The 19,479-nt window shown below is 40.0% G+C and overlaps 2 protein-coding genes across 9 annotated transcripts; one reads left to right on the top strand and one right to left on the bottom strand.

Annotated features, from left to right (window-relative positions):
- The first annotated feature begins 646 nt into the window (after positions 1-646).
- Positions 647-11,360, top strand: upb1 (ureidopropionase, beta). The gene is given in 9 exon segments (NM_001165197.2): positions 647-787; positions 3,531-3,702; positions 3,908-3,995; positions 4,631-4,725; positions 5,346-5,504; positions 7,991-8,242; positions 8,516-8,558; positions 10,496-10,650; positions 10,890-11,360. Coding segments are annotated over 9 exon segments (1,152 nt in total). The 5' UTR covers positions 647-683; the 3' UTR covers positions 10,974-11,360.
- LOC110535895 (protein GUCD1) lies at positions 11,098-18,750 on the bottom strand. 8 transcript variants are annotated; one of them, XM_036935716.1, is made up of 7 exons: positions 15,154-15,431; positions 15,002-15,027; positions 14,549-14,633; positions 14,241-14,406; positions 13,711-13,802; positions 13,330-13,571; positions 11,098-13,029 (listed from the first exon to the last, which is right to left on the bottom strand). In XM_036935716.1, the coding sequence occupies exons 2-7, from the start codon at positions 15,006-15,008 to the stop codon at positions 12,938-12,940; spliced, it is 684 nt and encodes a 227-aa protein (XP_036791611.1). In that variant the 5' UTR covers positions 15,009-15,027; positions 15,154-15,431; the 3' UTR covers positions 11,098-12,937. The 8 variants fall into 8 exon arrangements, with proteins under 8 accessions (XP_036791611.1, XP_036791614.1, XP_036791612.1 ...); XM_036935719.1 differs by lacking the exons at positions 15,002-15,027; positions 15,154-15,431 and adding an exon at positions 18,455-18,750; XM_036935717.1 differs by lacking the exons at positions 15,002-15,027; positions 15,154-15,431 and adding an exon at positions 18,459-18,750.
- Between the last annotated feature and the right edge of the window lie 729 nt (positions 18,751-19,479).

Below are 19,479 nucleotides of genomic sequence, written 5' to 3'. Positions count from 1 at the left end.
AAGTAAGCATTTCATTGAAGATGAGTAGGTCAACAGACCACAATCAACAGCTTGATCGACTCTACGTGAAATAGATGTGTCGCGCTGCATTAGGCAAATGGTGGTCACCAGATACTGATCCACGCCCCTATGTTTAAAAAAAAAATGTATCTCTGGCCAACATATTGTTATGAAAAAGGCAGGGAGCAGGCCTCGAACCCTCGATCTTCTAGCCCGAAGTCCAGCGCGCTATCGGTTCAGTCCCAAAAGCATGCTCAAGCGGCAGAGTCAATATCGATATCCGTGCGTATAAACCCAGGGTCGTTGCAATATGTATCCGTATTCCTAGTCATCTGATCCACAGATTAGGGCCTAATGAATTTATTTCACTTGACTGATTTCCTTACATAAACTGTAATTCAATAACATATTTGAAATTGTTTCATGTTGTGTTTATATTTTTGTTCAGTACATTTGTAGACACAGTAGACCTACCCTAGTCCAATAATACACCTGAGACCTGTCAAAAGCATACTTCCTGTAGTGCTGACCATGATTTTTGACGATGAGAAATGTGATGGAATCGGGCTGGTTGCATTTCCGCATGTAGATTTTGCCCAATAGTCGAAGGGGTGGGTTTACTAGGCTATCGGATTCACAAACACACGCACAAGGCTTGGACAGTATACAGAAGTAGCCTCAAAATGTCGGGGTCTGCGTTTGAATCTCTGGAGAAGACATTGGAGAAACATATTCCAGATGAGGAATTGAAAGAAGTTAAACGAATCTTGTTTGGAAAAGAAACCAAGTGAGTTGTTGTCGAATTCTGCACGCAACATTATCGGGGTTAAAAAATCCTGTCTGTAGGTTACTAGCCAGCAGATCCGAGCCGCTTGTTTATAGCTGCACTAGGTCAGACAGTATTCCTGTACAGATTAAGACAACACGGAGCCGGAACGAGATATGACTCGGAAAATGTACCTCAATCCAGTGATGAGAAAGACATTGTACTCCGAATCGTCAATTTATCCCAATTTACATCGAAAGGATTTAAAGACTGCTATTTTTTCCGGAACACTTTCCTTTTCGTCCTTTATTTTATTTTTATTTTTTTTAAACACATTTTTTATTAACAACAAGTCAATACATAAAGCACATGAGGGAACACAAGCATACATAGATTACAAACAATGGACAATCGAGCTAGGGGGTACAATATCACATTACAATTACACAAGGACCTTAAGGGACATACATATACTTACAATTCTAACAGCTTTTTTGTTAGTAGAGCATTTAACTGTCTTAAAATACAGTTCAATTTCTTTTTGTAGGGTACGAAAATGTGGTTTTCTGTTTGTAAATTTACATTTGTGTATATGAAATTTGGCCAAAAGAAAATGAAATGAATTACATAAAAATGTTTCAGCTTATTTCTATTGTATGTAAATAATTCAAACACTACATCTCTCAACAATATAGTAAAATCTTCATAAATGTGTTCAATTATAAACCTACTGATGTCTTGCCACAGTTTTCTTACATGCATACAATGCCAAAAAAGATGCAACACTGTTTCTGGGTGGTCATTACAAAAGGAGCAATTTGAGTTGATGTTTTCCTTAAACTTCTTCATATAGTGGTTGGCAGAACTTTGTCAATATTATAATTGCAAAACAACAGGAAGTTAAGGCCACCAAAAGTAGAGAAGACATGATGAGGAATACAATTCCAGATAGAAGTGGGTCTTCTTAGGAATTGTTTTATCCAATTGATCTTAAAAGTATTATTTAAAGTAGTAAAGTCCAGAAATGTCAGTCCACCATTCTCATAAGTGTTCATTACAACAGTTTTCCTAATGTAATGGGTACGGTTTCTCAAAAGAAAGTTGAAAAGCATCTGGTCTATCTCGTTGCTTATTTTACTGTCAAGATATAAAGATAGAGCACCATATGTTAGTCTAGAGATACCTTCAGCCTGGGTTATTAGGACTCTACCTTTTAAAGATAAGTCTCTCTGTAGCCATTGATTTAGCTTCTTCTGTTTAATAAGAGGGTTAACATTTAGTAAGCCTCTAGACTTCTGATCCTTTGTAATGGTTATGCCTAAATATGTAAGTTCTTCTTTTACTGGAATACCATAATATGAAGGTGTCACACAATCTTTGACAGCTATGAGTTCACATTTATTAATGTTAAGATAGATTTCCTTTTCGTCCTCATACTAGGTAGCAGAAGCCAAAGCAGTCCTTTTGGAATGACAGTGTCAGCCAATCAGCTCCTTTGTGTGACACTCCCCAGTAGAAGTCCTCCATAGGAATGAATGGAATTTGACAGTATTAAATTGACAAAATTGCATGTATTTAAGTATTTATTTATTGCAGTTGGGACAGTAACATTAGTAATCTAAAAATATATATACTTTAAAGGAAATGTATATATATATTTTAATGTTTTTCAAACAGTACATCTCTCCACAATAGTGTAAAATCTTCATAAATGTGTTCAATTATAAACCTACTGATGTCTTGCCACAGTTTTCTTACATGCATACAATGCCAAAAAAGATTCAACACTGTTTCTGGGTGGTCATTACAAAAGGAGCCATTTGAGTTGATTAATGGAATTAATGTATTTTTAGATCACATAATATATTTTAAAAGCATACATTAAGGTGTCTTTAAAATAATACATACATAATACAAAACAAATAGAGACATTAAAAAATGCATTTCTATTAGCGTCCAAAACATGTTTTACAATGGTTGGGGTGCCAAGATGGAGACACGGTGGCTTCAACACAGCACCACCTATCAGTCATCTATTGTATGTATAAATCATTGAGTGCAATGCATTTCTCATCCCTGGATTGAGGTATGTTTTCCGAGCCTTATCTCATATCTCGCACTGGCTCCTATGGCGTCTTAATCTACAGTGGAAGCCTGTCCAACCCTAGTGCAGCTGTAAGCAAGCGGGTCAGATCTGCTGGATAGTAGGCTAACAGAGAAAATAGATCAAGTTTCATAACTACTTGGACAGTATGTATGGCCACATTTTGACACTGCTACTATAAAGTGGAACATACAGGAAAATATTGCTGTCTTTATTTTTCCTATCCAATGATTCCTTTTCACTATGATGTTCTGCATAGTGAGTTAATGATTTACAATCAAGTGGACTTTGACCAGTAGGTGTCCTTTCAACCTCTGTTGTATTTGTGCCTGTAGACGGGGGCAGTATTGAGCCTTTCACTGAGTATATGTTTGTTACACCCTGGCAGCCGTGGCCAAATTAAAGGGATAGTTAAATCAAAAACAATGTTTTGGTATTTTGTTAGTTAGCCAACTGTTAATATAATCACACAAAAATGCACTTGTTTGTAGGTTTTACTAGCAGTACATGTGTTGCTGAGGGTCTGTGAACCCAGATGAGAGTCAATTAAGTAATTTTGTCTGGGTAATTAGGGTTGTCTGACCTTCTGGCCTTCCACATATTGATTTATTTCCTCCTTGAAACTAAAAGGTTTACAGCACATTTGACAATCTCTTTCAGGAAGTTGCTTCTACCAGCATGTGCAGTGGAGATAGCTTTGGAGAGGGACTTTGAGCTTCAGGGGTACATGTTTGAAGCTTCCACGGAGCAGCTCAGGACCCCGAGGCCTGTCCGGGTGGGCCTCATTCAAAACCGCATCGTCTTGCCCACTGATGCCCCTGTCCTGGATCAGGTTAGAGAAGAATGACTACTTGGATTCCATCTATTTTACCAACCAAAGCCTACTACAATATTGTTTAAAGCTATTGCTTTCTCTCTTCCTTCTCATTATATATGCATGTGAAGTTACAATTGCACTTTCAAGTCCTTGCTATTAGCAGTGTTGAGAAAATGCATGAGGCTTGGTGACTGATCCCTGTGTTTATCCCTCTGCCCAGATCACAGCGCTCCACAAAAGGATTGGTGAGATGGTGGATGTGGCGGCCATGTGTGGGGTCAACATTGTCTGCTTTCAGGAGGCCTGGAGTGAGTGACATAACTAAATGTCAGTCTAAATGGTAGCCTATTAAAGCTTATCAATGCTTTCCCAAAACTTTTCTTTGTGCAATTTGTTACAGAGAATACGGTAATTCCACTTTAAATAGGATACAAATTGTGTTTGTTCACTTTACAGTAACTGTAGAAATTATAACAGGGTGATATTGGATTAGCCAAGGTGATAGAATCTGGGTATACGGCAGTAGGTTCATTTGTCCTTAATTGGTCATAGGGACGTCAGCAGCACACCAAACAGTCTGTTGTCCTATTTGTTTTGGCTCCTGAATGGCATTTTGATGTGTTGTGAATGAGGAGTGCATTACTCTGGTTCCTTAGAGTCTCCCAGTATAGAAACATACTAAACTCACCCCAAAGTGTCCCGCAAGGGAGGTGACCCCCATTCCCACAACTATTTACGGCATTGATAAGCGTACACAGAAGTTTGCACCAAAATGCTTCTCATGGTGTAAAGAAGGATCATGTGACAAATAGTTTGAGCATATTTTCTGTCCTCTGAGAGATGTACTTATGATATGCACCCAAAGTGATGTTTAGCTGCTCTCTTGCCTTACTCTTACTGCCTTGAGTTTTTAGAGATGATCCTGCTTTGTTCCCCACCACAGCTATGCCCTTTGCTTTCTGTACCCGGGAGAAAGAACCGTGGACAGAATTTGCTGAGTCTGCAGAAGAAGGATACACTACCCGCTTCTGCCAAGAGGTGAGGTGAGGTGAGGTGAGGTGAGATGTCTAATGCAACACTGCTAGTGACTCATACTCTGAGAACAGTCAGAGTAGTAGCCATTTAATAGTATGGTTAGTAAGTATACACAACTACACTGAAGTTTTACAAATTCCTTTTACAGCAACTAACAGATATGAAACAGTTAAATAATGTCATTGCATAGATTGGAGATTGGCATTGCTCCTTAGTGTATTATTTAGCATGTGAAATAATGTTCCATTATGATTCATTACAAGGCACATTCTACAACATTTATATAGGCCTAATTGTTGAATGTATACTGTTTTAAGAAACAGAGTGGTTGTACTGTAGGTTAGTTTCGCAAGCTAGTAATATTGAATAATAATATTGTGTAATAATATTGAATAATAAATGTTTGCAGCGGGAATTCATGCTCAGCTTGGGGACTAAAACATGTTAAAAAAAAACACCAGCTCCCATCGGAGATGAGCATTCCAGCATGTAGCTGTGCGTTGTTGTCCACAATACATCCCTGTATGTACACATACTGTATGTGTGCTGATAAAGATGGGCAATTCCAGCCGTGTGTCTTTGTATGATGACCCATGTCTAAAACTGCTCTCGTTTGTCTTTAGCTGGCAAAGAAATACAATATGGTAGTGATATCGCCCATTTTGGAGCGAGAGGAGGTACACAACATTCTGTGGAACACAGCGGTAGTGGTCTCTAACTCGGGCAGTGTGCTGGGTAAAACCAGGAAGAATCACATTCCCCGAGTGGGAGACTTCAACGAGGTCAGTACACTAATCAATCTTTTTTTTATCAGCGATCAAACAATCAATAAACAATTGTATGTATACAGCCCAATTTGTCACAAAGTGACAAAACACCCAGTATACAGTACTGTATGTCTCACAGCTGGCCCTATGGATTCTTCCCATGGTGGTCTGTGCCTCTGTCCACAACCTATCCATGAACAAGGGAACTGGTTCCTTCTTTCACAGAATATGGTTTTCCAGTGAGCCTCAAGGAATTTAACAGTGAAAGCACACTGGCATTAGTTAAATTGCAGGGTTCAGAGAGGGCTCTTGCATGTGTGGACAGCACACCTCCTACCCTACTTTACTGCCATACTTGCCGTGCAGTACATGCTGAGCTTTCTATGTCAAAATATTCAGACCCCTTTACTTTTTCCATAATTTATGTTACAGCCTTATTCTAAAATGGATTAAAATATTTTTTTCCCCCTCATCAATCTACACACAATACCCTCTAATGACAAAGCAAAAACAGACCCTTTACTCAGTACTTTGTTGATGCACCTTTGGCAGCAATTACAACCTCGAGTCTTCTCCGGTATGATGCTACAAGCTTGACACACCTGTATTTGTGGAGTTTCTCCCATTCCTCTCTGCAGATCCTTTCAAGCTCTGTAAGGTTGGATGGGGAGTGTTGCTGCACAGCTATTTTCAGGTCTCTCCAGAGATGTTCGCTTGGGTTTAAGTCCGGGTTCAGAGACTGAAAGTCACTCCTGCGTTGTCTTGGCTGTGTGCTTAGGGTTGTTGTCCTGTTGGAAGGTGAACCTTCGCCCCAGTCTGAGGTCCTGAGCGCTTTGGAGCAGGTTTTAATCAAGGATCTTTCTGTACTTTGCTCTGTTCATCTTTCCCTCGATCCTGACTAGTCTCCCAGTCTATTCCTCTGTAAAACATCCCCACAGCATGATGCTGCCAACACCATGCTTCACCGTAGGGATTGTGCCAGGTTTCCTCCAGACTTGACACTTGGCATTCAAGCCAAAGAGTTCAATTTTGGAAAACTCCAAGCGGGCTGTCATGTGCCTTTTACTGAGGAGTGGCTTCCGCCTGGCCACTCTACCGTAAAGGCCTGATTGGTTGAGTGCTGCAAGGATTGTTGTCCTTCTGGAAGGTTCTCCCATCTCCACAGATGAACTCTGGAGCTCTGTCAGAGTGACAATCAGGATCTTGGTCACCTCCCTGACCAAGACCCTTCTCTATCTCCCCTGATTACTCTGTTTGGCCGGGCGGCCTGCTCTAGGAAGAATTTTGGTGGTTCCAAACTTCTTCCATTTAAGAATGATGGAGGCCACTGTGTTCTTGGGGACCTTCAATTCTGCAGGTACCATTCCCCAGATCTGTGCCTCGATACAATCCTGTCTCTGCGCTCTATGGACAATTCCTTCGACCTCATGGCTTAGTTTTTGCTCTGACATGCACTGTCAACTGTGGGACCTTATATAGACAGATGTGTGCCTTTTCAATCATGTCCAATTGAATTTACCACAGGTGGACTCCAGTGAAGTTGTAGAAACATCTGAAGGATGATCAATGGAAACAGGATGCATCTGAGCTGCTGCCAACACACTGACTCAACTCCAGCCACTTTAATAATGGGAATTGATGGAAATTGATGTAAAATATATCACTAGCCACTTTAAATTATGCCACTTTGTTTACATACCCTACATTACTCATCTCATATGTATATACTGTACTCGATACCATCTACTGCATCTTGCCTATGCCGTTCTGTACCATCACTCATTCATATATCTTTATGTACATATTCTTTATCCCTTTACACTAGTGTGTATAAGGTAGTAGTTTTGGAATTGTTAGGTTAGATTACTCGTTGGTTATTACTACATTGTAGTAGATTACATTGTAGTAGTAGTGTAGATTGCTGAGGATTTTTTATTTATTTAATCCATTTTAGAGTACGGCTGTAACGTAACAAAATGTGGAAAAAGTCAAAGGGTCTGAATACTTTCTGAATAAGTAAGTGTACAACAAGTTCTGAGCAGATCACCGTGTACATATTCATCGCATCGTGTCCTATTTGTTCATCAAACAGTAAGTCCTAATGTCCAGCTCCCACAATGGTGTTTCTAGGAAGACATGGGTGCACGCTCATTTCAGGCAATTTTCAATAAGTCATGTCATCCACTAAACCTATTTACAGGTCAATGGATTCTGCATACTCATGCAGATGACATGGCAAGTATGACATGTTCATTGCTCATGTTTATTGTCCTACACTGACACCTACAGTATCAACAATTTCCTTAACCTCTACAGGTCTAATGTATTTCTATGAGAATTTATTTGAACCTTCTTTCATTTTTGTCTTTTGTTTCTATATTTCCTTACATGTAACCTTGTTATGCTCACCTCTTACATGTTTTTATGGAAGATATACTGTACTCGATGCAGATATGCACAGACTTTTGCTTTGACATATTTTTCTTCCCTCTCTAACTCAGTCCACATATTACATGGAGGGAAACACTGGCCACAAAGTGTTTCAGACCCAGTTTGGAAAGATTGCTGTGAACATCTGCTATGGGCGCCATCACCCTCTCAACTGGTTCATGTACAGCATGAATGGAGCAGAGATCATCTTCAACCCCTCTGCAACTGTTGGAGGACTCAGTGAGCCCATGTGGTCAATCGAGGCTAGGAATGCAGCAATAGCAAACCACTGCTTCACCTGTGGAATCAACCGTGTTGGGACAGTAAGTACCACCAAAGACGGGATTATTTTGTTGCACATCTTTCTCTATTACAACCACCTATTATTGAGGCAAGTCCTAGAGGCATTGTAACATCTATTTTATGCTGCCCCCTACTGCCTCCATAGTCCAATTATCTACAGTATGTATACTGGTATTCCTTCTATTGTGTATAACCATATATGCCACTGCTAGACTTCACAGCTGGTGTAAATTACATTATGTATGTGCCATCATGATTCTCTTTCTGACAAGGATATCTCTTGTTTTATGTAGGAGCACTTTAACAATGAGTTCACCTCTGGGGATGGAAAAAAAGGTATGAATCTTTGTCTTTTTTAAGGACAGCGTAATATCATGCATATTACTTTGTCCTCTCCTGCCTTATCCTGTCTGTGACAAAATATAGTCATATGCATATCTCTATTTCAACTCACCACTGCATCTTTCTGTCAAGAATTTTACATGGATGTACACTACCGTTGGGGTCACGTAGAAATGTCCTTGTTTTTGAAAGAAAAGCACATTTTTTGTCCATGAACATAACATAAAATGATCAGAACTACATTGTTAATGTTGTAAATGACTATTGTAGCTGGAAATGCCTCATTTGTTTATGGAATATCTACGTAGGCGTACAGAGGTCCATTATCAGCAACCATCACTCCTGTGTTCCAATGGTACGTTGTGTTAGCTAATCCAAGTTTATCATTTTAAAAAGCTAATTGATCATTAGAAAACACTTGAGCAATAATGTTAGTACAGCTGAAATCTGTTGTGCTGATTAAAGAAGCAATAAAACTGGACTTCTTTGGACTAGTTGAGTATTTGGAGCATCAGCATTTGTGGGTTCGATTACAGGCTCAAAATGGACAGAAACAAAGAACTTTCTTCTGAAACTCTTCAGTCTATTCTTGTTCAGAGAAATGAAGGCTACTCCATGCGAGAAATTGCTAAGAAACTGAAGATCTCGTACAACACTGTGTACTACTCCCTTCCCAGAACAGCGCAAACTGGCTCTAACCAGAAAAGAAAGAGGAGTGGGAGGCCCCGGGGGCAAAACTGAGCAAGAGGACAAGTACATTAGAGTGTCTCGTTTGAGAAACAGATTCCTCACAAGTCCTCAACTGGCTGCTTCATTAAATAGTACCCGCAAAACACCAGTCTCAACGTCAACAGTGAAGAGGCGACTCCGGGATGCTGGCCTTCTAGGCAGAGTTCCTCTTTCCAGTGTCTGTTCTTTTTCCCATCTTAATCTTTTCTTTTTATTGGCCAGTCGGAGATATGGCTTTTTCTTTCCAACTCTGCCTAGAAGGCCAGCATCCCGGAGTCGCCTCTTCACTATTGCCATTAAGACTAGTGTTTTCCTGGTACTATTTAATGAAGCTGCCAGTTGAGGATTTGTGATGCGTCTGTTTCCCATTAAGACCATTCTTGATTTACACGGGAAACTGTTGAGTGTGAAAAACCCAGCAGCGTTGCAGTTCTCGACACAAACCTGGCACCTACTACAATACCCCGTTCAAAGGCACTTAAATATTTTGTCTTGCCCATTCACCCTCCAAATGGCACACAGACTGTACACAATCCATGCCTCAAGGCTTAGAAATACTTATTTAACCTGTCTCCTCCCCTTCATCTACACTGATTTAAAGTGGATTTAACAAATGACATCAAGACTGATTCACCTGGTCAATCTGTCTTGGAAAGAGACGGTTTTCTTAATGTTTTGTATACTTGGTGTAAGTGAATTTGCCCAAATACTTTTGGTTCCCTAAAATGGGAGGACTATGTACAAAGAGTGCTGTAATTTCTAAACTGTTCACCTGATATGGAGGAAAATACCCTCAAATTAAAGCTGTCAGTCTGCACGTTAACCTCATATTCATTGTATCATCCAAAGTGCTGGAGTACAGAGCCAAAACAACAAATGTGTCACTATCCAAACACTTTTGGTCCTCACTGTATGAGCCATACCCCAAAGCAAAGTGTTTGTTTGCTGTTGACACTCAGAACAGGCCTGGGGAAAGCAGCCAAGTCAACAAGTGTCATGTTTCTGAACATTATATCCACACTCATTTCCAAAGACCCATGTATAAAGTGTCAGTTTGAACATGCAGTCCTGCCCTACTCGTTACACGTAGGTGAAATCTGACCAGGTAGACACGAGCCATCTGTCATTCAGTTGGGATTCCTCTGACCAGTTTTATTGAAAAGCTCATTGTCAACCAGAGTTCTGTCTTTGTTCTTTTATAGCTCACCAAGATTTCGGGTACTTCTATGGGTCAAGCTATGTGGCTGCTCCGGATGGCAGCCGCTCACCAGGCCTGTCCAGAACCCGTGACGGACTCCTTGTGACTGAAATGGACCTCAACCTGACCAGGCAAATCAGTGACAAATGGAGTTTTAAGGTGAACTACTTTCATGAGAACCTTATTTCACAAGAATTGTACATACCATGGGCCATATTTTACATGATTTCATCTCATGTTTTTGGTAGTAATAGCAGTTCATTGCATCCTTATTGGAAATGCATGTTTGCCTAATAGACATCACTATCTGGTCTACCTTTCTAGCTTTCAGTTAGGCGATAACACGACCCTCGTCTATTACATTTGCATGAAGTAGTTTGCACTGTAACTATTTGCAGATGACTGGGAGGTATGAAGAGTATGCAGAGGAGCTCACCAGGGCCACCAAGCAGGACTTCAAACCCAACATTATCAAGGAGTAGAAGATCCATGCGTTCTGAAGGGACCTCTACATGGAGACGGGCTGCACTGTAGACATGAAGTCACTGTTGAGGCAGACATGTCTAGTGCCATCAAGAGTATGAACAGACCAATTAAAGCCAGCCATTTGTTTAAATTATTTTATTGATTACAGTACGTAATTGGAATTGTAAAAAAAAAAAAGTTTGCCATTTTAATAGATAACAAATACACAACCATGAATAAATTGTCTTCCCACCCAATTAGTAGATTGGGAAAATATCTTATGTTAAAATATTATTTAAATAATACATAATTATGGCTGGTACAAATACCATAGTGCAATATCATCCATGATACCAAAATGTAAAAATAAATGTTGAATGAGAATTAAATAAAGGTGTCATTCTGTGTTGTCTCTACTTGATTGCGGTTTTCAACAGAAAACATCTTATGATCAAAATCCTTTAAAACCTTACTGTAGCATTAAGTCATACACTGAAGAAAAACCTACAAAGCATCCATACCCCGTACTGAGTATTTCAGACTTTACACTGTCTCCATTCTCTCTTTTCTCTAATTTAAAGAGCATGGAGATTGAGGCATGTAGTGCAACCCTGAAAAGGGACCTTCCGATGAAAACGAAGTTAACTGGTGCACACAACAAGAGCAAATTCTGTTCAAAGCAGCTGGCTGAGGTTGAACATGATGTTCCGATTGCCGACATCTAAGCCTGCCGGGCAGATTTGGTTCCATAAACAGGCTATTGGTCGAGGCGTTTTGAATTAAGAAAATTAGTTTGTGAAATGGGTTTGCCATCGTAGTACAACACATCAGACTTCATGAACATTAATTACCTGAGTCCTTCAAAAACGATTTCTCCCTCTATTCCCTGTTATTAGCAAATTCTAAATAATAAGTTAAGTTTAACAAACAGACATGCCACCAAAGGTCTCTTCACGTTCCCCAAGTCAAGAACAGACTATGGGAGGAGCACAGTACTATGTAGAGCCCTGGCAACATGGAATTCCACATCAGGTAACTGATGCAAGCAGTAGAATCAGATTTAAAAAAACAGATAAAAATACGCCTTATGGAACAGCGGGGACTGTGAAGAGACACAAGCACACACACATACACATGATAAGACACGCACTCTACACACACGTACACATGGATATTGTATTGTAAATATGTGATAGTGGAGTAGTGGACTGAGGGAACACTATATGTATTGGGCAAAATGTTATGAAATGTAATGTCATGTACTGTTTTAAACGTTATATAACTGCCTTAATGTTGCTGGACCCCAGGAGGAGTAGCTGAGCAGCTAATGAGGATCCTTAATAAATACAATGAATACAAATCAAACTATTAATGAAATAAGACTAGGCTAGTCTTAGGGGAGGAAAGCAGCTATACATGGCCCATCAGACTTGCATGACAAATACATGACACCAGTAAACCATTAAGAAAAGATAATGTTGCCGTAAGCCCTCGTATGTGCATTGTTTTGCCCTCGTCTCCAAGTTTAGAAACAACTTGAGTGTCATTGGCATTTTGTCCACTCAGCATTAGGAATAGGATGTATAGGCTTGCACTGCTAAATATTTCAATGTCAATTGGTAGAATCAACTAAAACTAAACAAAAGGGGACACTGTCAAAATTCATTTATTCTATTTCATCTATCTGCCTGTCTCCCAACCAACATAAAAAAACACACTTGCTTTGTTAATCTCTTCAGCTGTTATTCCTTTAGACACTGACGACTAGCATGGGCTGTGTGTGGTGACGTTGGAGTGGTGTTGTATGTTCGGTGAGCAATCAGCCATGTTAGCACTGGAGTGGACAGCCCAGGCCCATCTACAACACTGGGCCAGAGCTGGAACCAGCAGTCCCTGTTCAGGGACCTGTAGACACACTGTTGTGTCATCATAGTGAGGATGGGACGCTATGATGATGTGGAGACCATCTGCACCGCCACCATCAGCTCTCCTTGAAGATGAACAGAATATCCTCATCTGTCCCGTAGCTCATTCGAGCCTCTTCAAAGTTACTAATGCTGGTGCAACACACGCCTGCAAGCAAAACACCCAAAGGCTTTCTGTCAATGTGATATTTTCACTCTTACTCAATTTCCCTGTGCTTACTGCCAAGAACATGGTCAACCTTTCACCCTCTGGTTACATGTTCATGCAATGCACCATGCAGGGGTCAGGTGTTAATGTTATTGTGTAATTTATTAAGAAGCGTTTAAATGTAGAACTTCAATGCCCAAAATACAATGCGATTTATTCCACACTTATACTTAATGATATATGAGTCTGGTATGTCAGTGGCCCTGTTAACTGTTAGAGATGTGTAGAGGGACCACTCACGGTCTGAGTAGGCAGGGTTGTTGTAGAAGATGCAGCCGCTGCTCCGGTTGAAGCCGCACACCACCACGAAGTGACCCTGGTATTCTGGCTTCCTGCAGAAGCACTTCTGGCCCACAGGCAGGAAACAGCAGTACTTGACAGGCGAAGAGCAGAGTTCACACACCAGAACCACAGCGTTGACCAGCACTATGGCCACATGGCTCAGGTCAACATGTTCCTGGATTTCCTGAATTGTCACAGAGCTACAGGTGACATTGAAAAAGGGAGAAAGTTAAGATCTGTTAGTTATTCTCTCTCCAGGTCTGGAAAACAACTATTACTAACCAGACAAGCTGGTAGTTTTGGAACAATTTGTCTTTATTCTTCACAAAGTTAATTAACCATTGTTTCACCACGACATTCTTGCTCTCAGCCTTAAGGAAGAGTTTGTTCACTCTGTCTTCCTCAGTGTCAAAATGCTTTTTGTAGAAGGACTGGAAAAAGATGAAAGGAACAAACACATGATAAGAGTCTCAGGTTAATTAATTAAGGATATTTGTTATGGTGGGCTACATCAAAAAAGGTGTGATGGGTCCGCACTCAAAAAGATGTTGCATAAAGCTTACTTCATTTTTAGAATCGTTTTATTTATTTCACTAATTTCATCAGGGACATTTTAGCAGCTGCCTTCTACACACTGAAGAATGCTGCAAAGCCGAAACATCTGTGTACATTATCCCTGATGCAATGAAAAAAAAAAAAAAAAAGCTATGCGACATCTTTTTGAGTGTGAATTCACAGGTTCTATGCACCAACCAAACTTCCGGAAGAGCGCAATGGTCTCCTTTTAATGGGTACATGACAATGAAATATACTTATACATTATAACTGTTGTACTTCTTGTGATGGTCTACAAAGTGTTGCCTCGTTACCTGATTCCTGAAGCCCTTGTCAACACCCAGTGTCTGAGTGCAGAAGCGGTACCTGACCCCCAGCTGGCACATGAGGTAGGCCAAGTCAATTGTCCACACGCTCTCCGTCAGCTTCAGCTCCCAGCAAGCACCCTGAAACTCCTCATCACTCACAGGGTGGAGGTACCTGCCAAATCATGGACAAAAAGTGACTCTTGCATGATGAGGTCTTCAGCGTCACAATTTTCTGTATCTACTGTAGTTAAAATGCAGACACATGCAAGTCTGTGTACCGTGTATGTAAAGTATATGACGAAATGTTCCCGTACTTCAAAACCATTCTTGCGCAGGCTAATCCACAGTCCCAGTGGTACAGCTGCCGAATGACAGGTACATTCAGCAGAATGGCATCACCTGTCAAAAACAAGATATGAGGCTGATGCAAAGAAGTACACAATCATAGATACTGGTCCTCACCTGGGCCTAAATCTGTCTGTTACTTGCTGTTCTGGCAAGCTTCTCTAAATGAATTCAAATCATGTTTACAAAACTAGCTAGCTAGTTAAGTAATGTTTTTCTCGTTGATTGGAAATTCCTTTAGCACCACTGATATAGAAAGCAAGTAGTATTCACATGTGACAATGTCATGAAATGGATTGGGTGCTTTTGCTCCACTGTTTACATTGGTGGCTAGCTAGCTAACGTTAGCTAAATTAAGTGGGGTCAACTACCAAACTCTACATTTCAAAACCACTCTCTAGCTAGAACATAACTACATTTACCTGACATTCTGTTGGATTGTTCTTTGCTGCTAGATGCAAAACCCAAGTTAGTCAGACTTATTTACAGATGGTAGCTAGCTAATTCTCCGGAGTTGGATTGCCTCATGAGGGTGTTGGCTAGGACTGCCTAGCTAACAACGAAATTAGCTTACCCTAACAGATAACGTTAGCATTATTTACATCTGGTAGGTCGACTTGATGGTCGATTCGCTCACTAAATTAACTGTTAGATCCTTCAAAGTGGTAGCTACAGCTTTGACGTAAGTGAACTGTTGAGGAATGGTTTCTAGTGTACACAGACAGTTCTGTTCAGCTAGCTAGTAAGCTAACTAGCCATATGGTTATATTCAGAGAAAACTACAAACGAAACACCACTGAAGAGTGCAAGAATAACTAAATTCTTCTGGGTCAAGGATTTTTGGACTCTTCAGCATAACAGTTCCGCTTTGTAAATTAATAATTTGGCGAAAACGATTGAAAATGTGTACAATTATCTATAAATGTTAACCTAGTTATGATATCAATAATAATTAAACTATTTAAATGAGATGTGTTTTATTTCTTTCTTATTTTTTTCAGGACTGTCAACAATGTTCATTTTTTTGTATGTACTCTTGTAATTTATTGCACCATACACAATTTCTCTACTTTGTGTTGCAGTATAAGGGGGGTGTCTATTTTACTCAGGAGAACTTCAGGTTTACACCCAGAGGAGCGTCACTGCTCATTGTGGAGCCCTTAAAGAATGTCAAATCATCTTAAATACAATATTTTTTCATATTGGACATACATATTTGAGGTTGTGGACAGGTGTATTTTATACTGATAACAAGTTCAAACAGGTGCCATTAATACAGGTAACGAGTGGAGGACAGAGGAGCCTCTTAAAGAAGAAGTTACAGGTCTGTGAGAGCCAGACATCTTGCTTGTTTGTAGGTGACCAAATACTTATTTTCCACCAAAATTTGCAAATAAATTCATTAGAAATCCTACAATGTGATTTTCTGGAATTTTTTTTCTCATTTTGTCTGTCATAGTTGAAGTGTACCTATGATGAAAATACAGGCCTCTCATCTTTTTAAGTGGGAGAACTTGCACAATTGGTGGCTGACTAAATACTTTTTTTGCCCCACTGTATATGCCACTGTATCTTGGTCCAATGCCGCTCTGACGTGTGTGTATATATATATATATATATTCTTAATCCATTCCTTACTTAGATTTACATATATTTTGGGTATATGTTGTGAAACTGTTAGATATTACTGCGCTGTCGGAGCTAGAAGCACAAGTACTTCGCTATACCCGCAATAACATCTGGTTAACATGTGTATGTGACCAATAAAATTTGATTTGATTTTTGCGAGAGATCATCCACTCACAGTTGGAACCGAAAATCTCAAATTTGGACTCATCCGACCCGAAGAACAGATTTCCACCGCTCGTGTTTCTTGGCCCAAGCAAGTCTCTTCTAATGTCCTTTTAAACTGTCCTTTTAATAGTGATCCTGCTTCTCTTGCCTGTTTTGAGTGTTTTGGTTGATAGCCTACTGATTCCGTGAGCACCAAGCCTCATGCAACAATTTCACAAATTCGGCTGTTTTTAATCTTTGCTATGCTGTAATAAAGGCTTTACACTTTTTTTCCCCCTGTTAGACCAGCCTCTGTTATTATTTATAATTCATATAGTGTTGCTTACACTGTTTCAAATTGTCATAAAAATAATATTTATAATAATAACCCTCCTTTATCATTGTTGTTGTTATTATTATAGGTAATGTCATTATCATTAGTAGGCTTAGTATAGAAGCCTTGTATGACCACCATGGAGCTGTAGGCCTAGGAGCGCACCCTGTTTAGTATTAATACCGTAACTTACTTAGACCTATGTTAACACCTATATAGGCTACTGTATCAATCAATCATTTATTCGTCATCACACAGCATATGAGTCATTCATGATGTGAAATGCAATCAAGCATTTTAGTTTTAAAATAAAATAAAGCGACAATTGAATACTTAGCCTAAACAATAAATAGACCTAAACTTTTAAATTTCGGAATTTGCATTCAAGAATGAATGCAACTTTTAATGTCTTTGCTGTAATAAAGGCTTTACAACCCAAAAAAAACATTACAACAGACTCTCTGGTACGCTTATAAATTATTCCAAATGGTCATAAAAATGATTGTAATCTAAAAGCACCTGTTTGACACACACACACACACACACACAAAGGCCTAAAATGCATGCAGCGCTTGCTCCATACCTTTTCTTTATCTCCAGTATTTTCCAGAACTAGACCAATTTATTCCAAACATCTGACTTCCCCTTTACCTCCTGAGCAGTCAGTAAACATTTCCCTGTTTTCAAGTTTATTTGTCACGTCCTCGCCATCCATTTTGCTGTCACGTGTTATGATATAGGTCAGGCCCGATTGGTCAGGTGTATGCGAAGCATGTCTGTCCCATACAGAGAGCAAATGTTGAGGGAATAGGGAATGTTTTTCCTAAACAAATGAGGGATTTTGATTTTGGTAAACCAGCCTCTGTCTTTTTAACACAGCACGGCAAGTCTGAGCCAGGCGGCACAATCAAATCAATTGTGGTCAGACTTCCTCTAGTCATTTGTGTGTCTTAATTATTTCATCAAACTGATAGCTAGTCTAGAGCTGAACTGGCAGCTAGCTAGTTCATTCACTTCAGACAGAACTTCAGTCGAGTGGTTGAAACATGTACTGCATTAGCTTACATTACGTGTCAGTTACACTACTAACTCTGCACTGGGAATTAAATACTTTTTTTCTTTTAAGTAAAATGGTAGTTACCTTGCCAGCTAAATCAGTAAAATAAAGAGTAGCAAATCAGCCTCTGTGATCCCTGATTCCCCCATAAATTAGCCGAGGAACCCTCAACTCTGTTCCCTTAATTTTGATGACTGGTCATGGGATTTGCTAGCAACAACATTGAGTCACCATCTCATCTCGATTCTTGTCAAAAATGAAATTCTGAAAACGCTACAACTGCGGCGCTTCCACCGGAGGCTGAAATTCATACTGCTATACAATCATTTAGCGAATACAGCCACCAACTTTTTTTTCCCCTCGTTGCTCATACTACATATTAGGTAAGCTGAGATTCAATTGGTCTGTGCTGTCCGGGTACCTTGATGTCCCTACCTTAACCGTAACCCCTGACCTTATTCCGGTGTCATGCTTAAGTATGGCTAGCCGAGCTCGGCTAACCGAATGAGCGTGCTCGCATACTCCCTTAAAAGTATTTTGCTTGAAAAACGAGAAGCGTTTTCAGAATTGACATTTTTACAAGAATCGACTGATGGTGACTCAATGTTGTTGCTAGCAAATCCCGCGACCAGTCATCAAAACCCACCTCCATATAAGAGAAAGGAGTTGAGGGTTCCTCAGCTACACATAAAGTAGTCCTCCACAACCTACCTACCTCCTTTCCTTATCTAGATGTGATGTATTTCTTATTACACATTCTGACTCCTCCAGATGGCCAACATCACAGTGACCCACAGAGACGGCCGTGTAGCCCAGCTGGAGCAGGTGTACATCCGAGACAGCAAGATCCGATTCCTCATTCTCCCTGACATGCTGAAGAACGCACCCATGCTAAATAGTATGAAGAACAAGAACCAGGGAGCTGGAGCAGGAAGAGGCAAAGCTGCCGTTCTCAAAGCACAAGGTACAGATTTACATTACATTCTGGCCCTAATCAGACCCACCTTGGTATCCTACTAGCCTGGGTGCCAGTGTCACACCCTGACCATAGTTTGCTTTGTATGTTTCTATGTTTTGTTTGGTCAGGGTGTGATCTGAGTGGGCATTTTATGTTACATGTCTAGTTTGTCTATTTCTATGTTTGGCCTGATATGGTTCTCAATCAGAGGCAGGTGTTAGTCATTATCTGTGATTGGGAACCATATTTAGGTAGCCTGTTTGGTGTTGGGTTTTGTGGGTGATTGTTCCTGTTTGTACCAGATAGGGCTGTTTTGGTTTTTCATGTTTCTTGTTTTGTTAGTCTAGTCATGTATAGTTTCTTTATTAAAGAACCATGAATAATCACCACGCTGCGTTTTGGTCCGCCTCTCCTTCGACTCAAGAAAACCGTTACAGCCAGTCTGTTAGTGCCATCATGCCAAGTCCTTGTTAGTCATTAGCCTTTTAAGAATACCCATACTAGAGTGCTCCATACTTAAACTGCATACTATGTAGGCTACTCATTGTCTCATACTATTTAGGTTGTACCATTTAGTAAAAAGTATGCATTGTCACTGCCATGACGTAGTAGCGGATTCTGACTGGGTGAGAATATGGAGTGTGGGATGATTTTTTTTCAGATTCAACAGACATACAGTGGGAAGACAGTATATGAACCCTTTAGAATTACCTGGATTTCTGCATAAAATTTGATCTGATCCTCGTCTAAGTCACAACAATAGACAAACACAGTCTGC

This window comes from Oncorhynchus mykiss, chromosome 11, assembly GCF_013265735.2.
Source record: "Oncorhynchus mykiss isolate Arlee chromosome 11, USDA_OmykA_1.1, whole genome shotgun sequence".
Taxonomy (NCBI): domain Eukaryota; kingdom Metazoa; phylum Chordata; class Actinopteri; order Salmoniformes; family Salmonidae; genus Oncorhynchus; species Oncorhynchus mykiss.
This window is presented reverse-complemented; position numbering and strand designations above follow the sequence as displayed.

What these genes read in the sequence shown, in the direction of transcription:
- LOC110535895 (XM_036935716.1), bottom strand. An exon ending in TGCGCAAGAATGGTTTTGAA is followed by an intron (nt 14,407 to 14,548) that starts GTACGGGAACAT and finishes ATGATTTGGCAG; the next exon opens with GTACCTCCACCCTGTGAGTG. An exon ending in AATGTCGTGGTGAAACAATG is followed by an intron (nt 13,572 to 13,710) that starts GTTAATTAACTT and finishes TGTCACCTGTAG; the next exon opens with CTCTGTGACAATTCAGGAAA.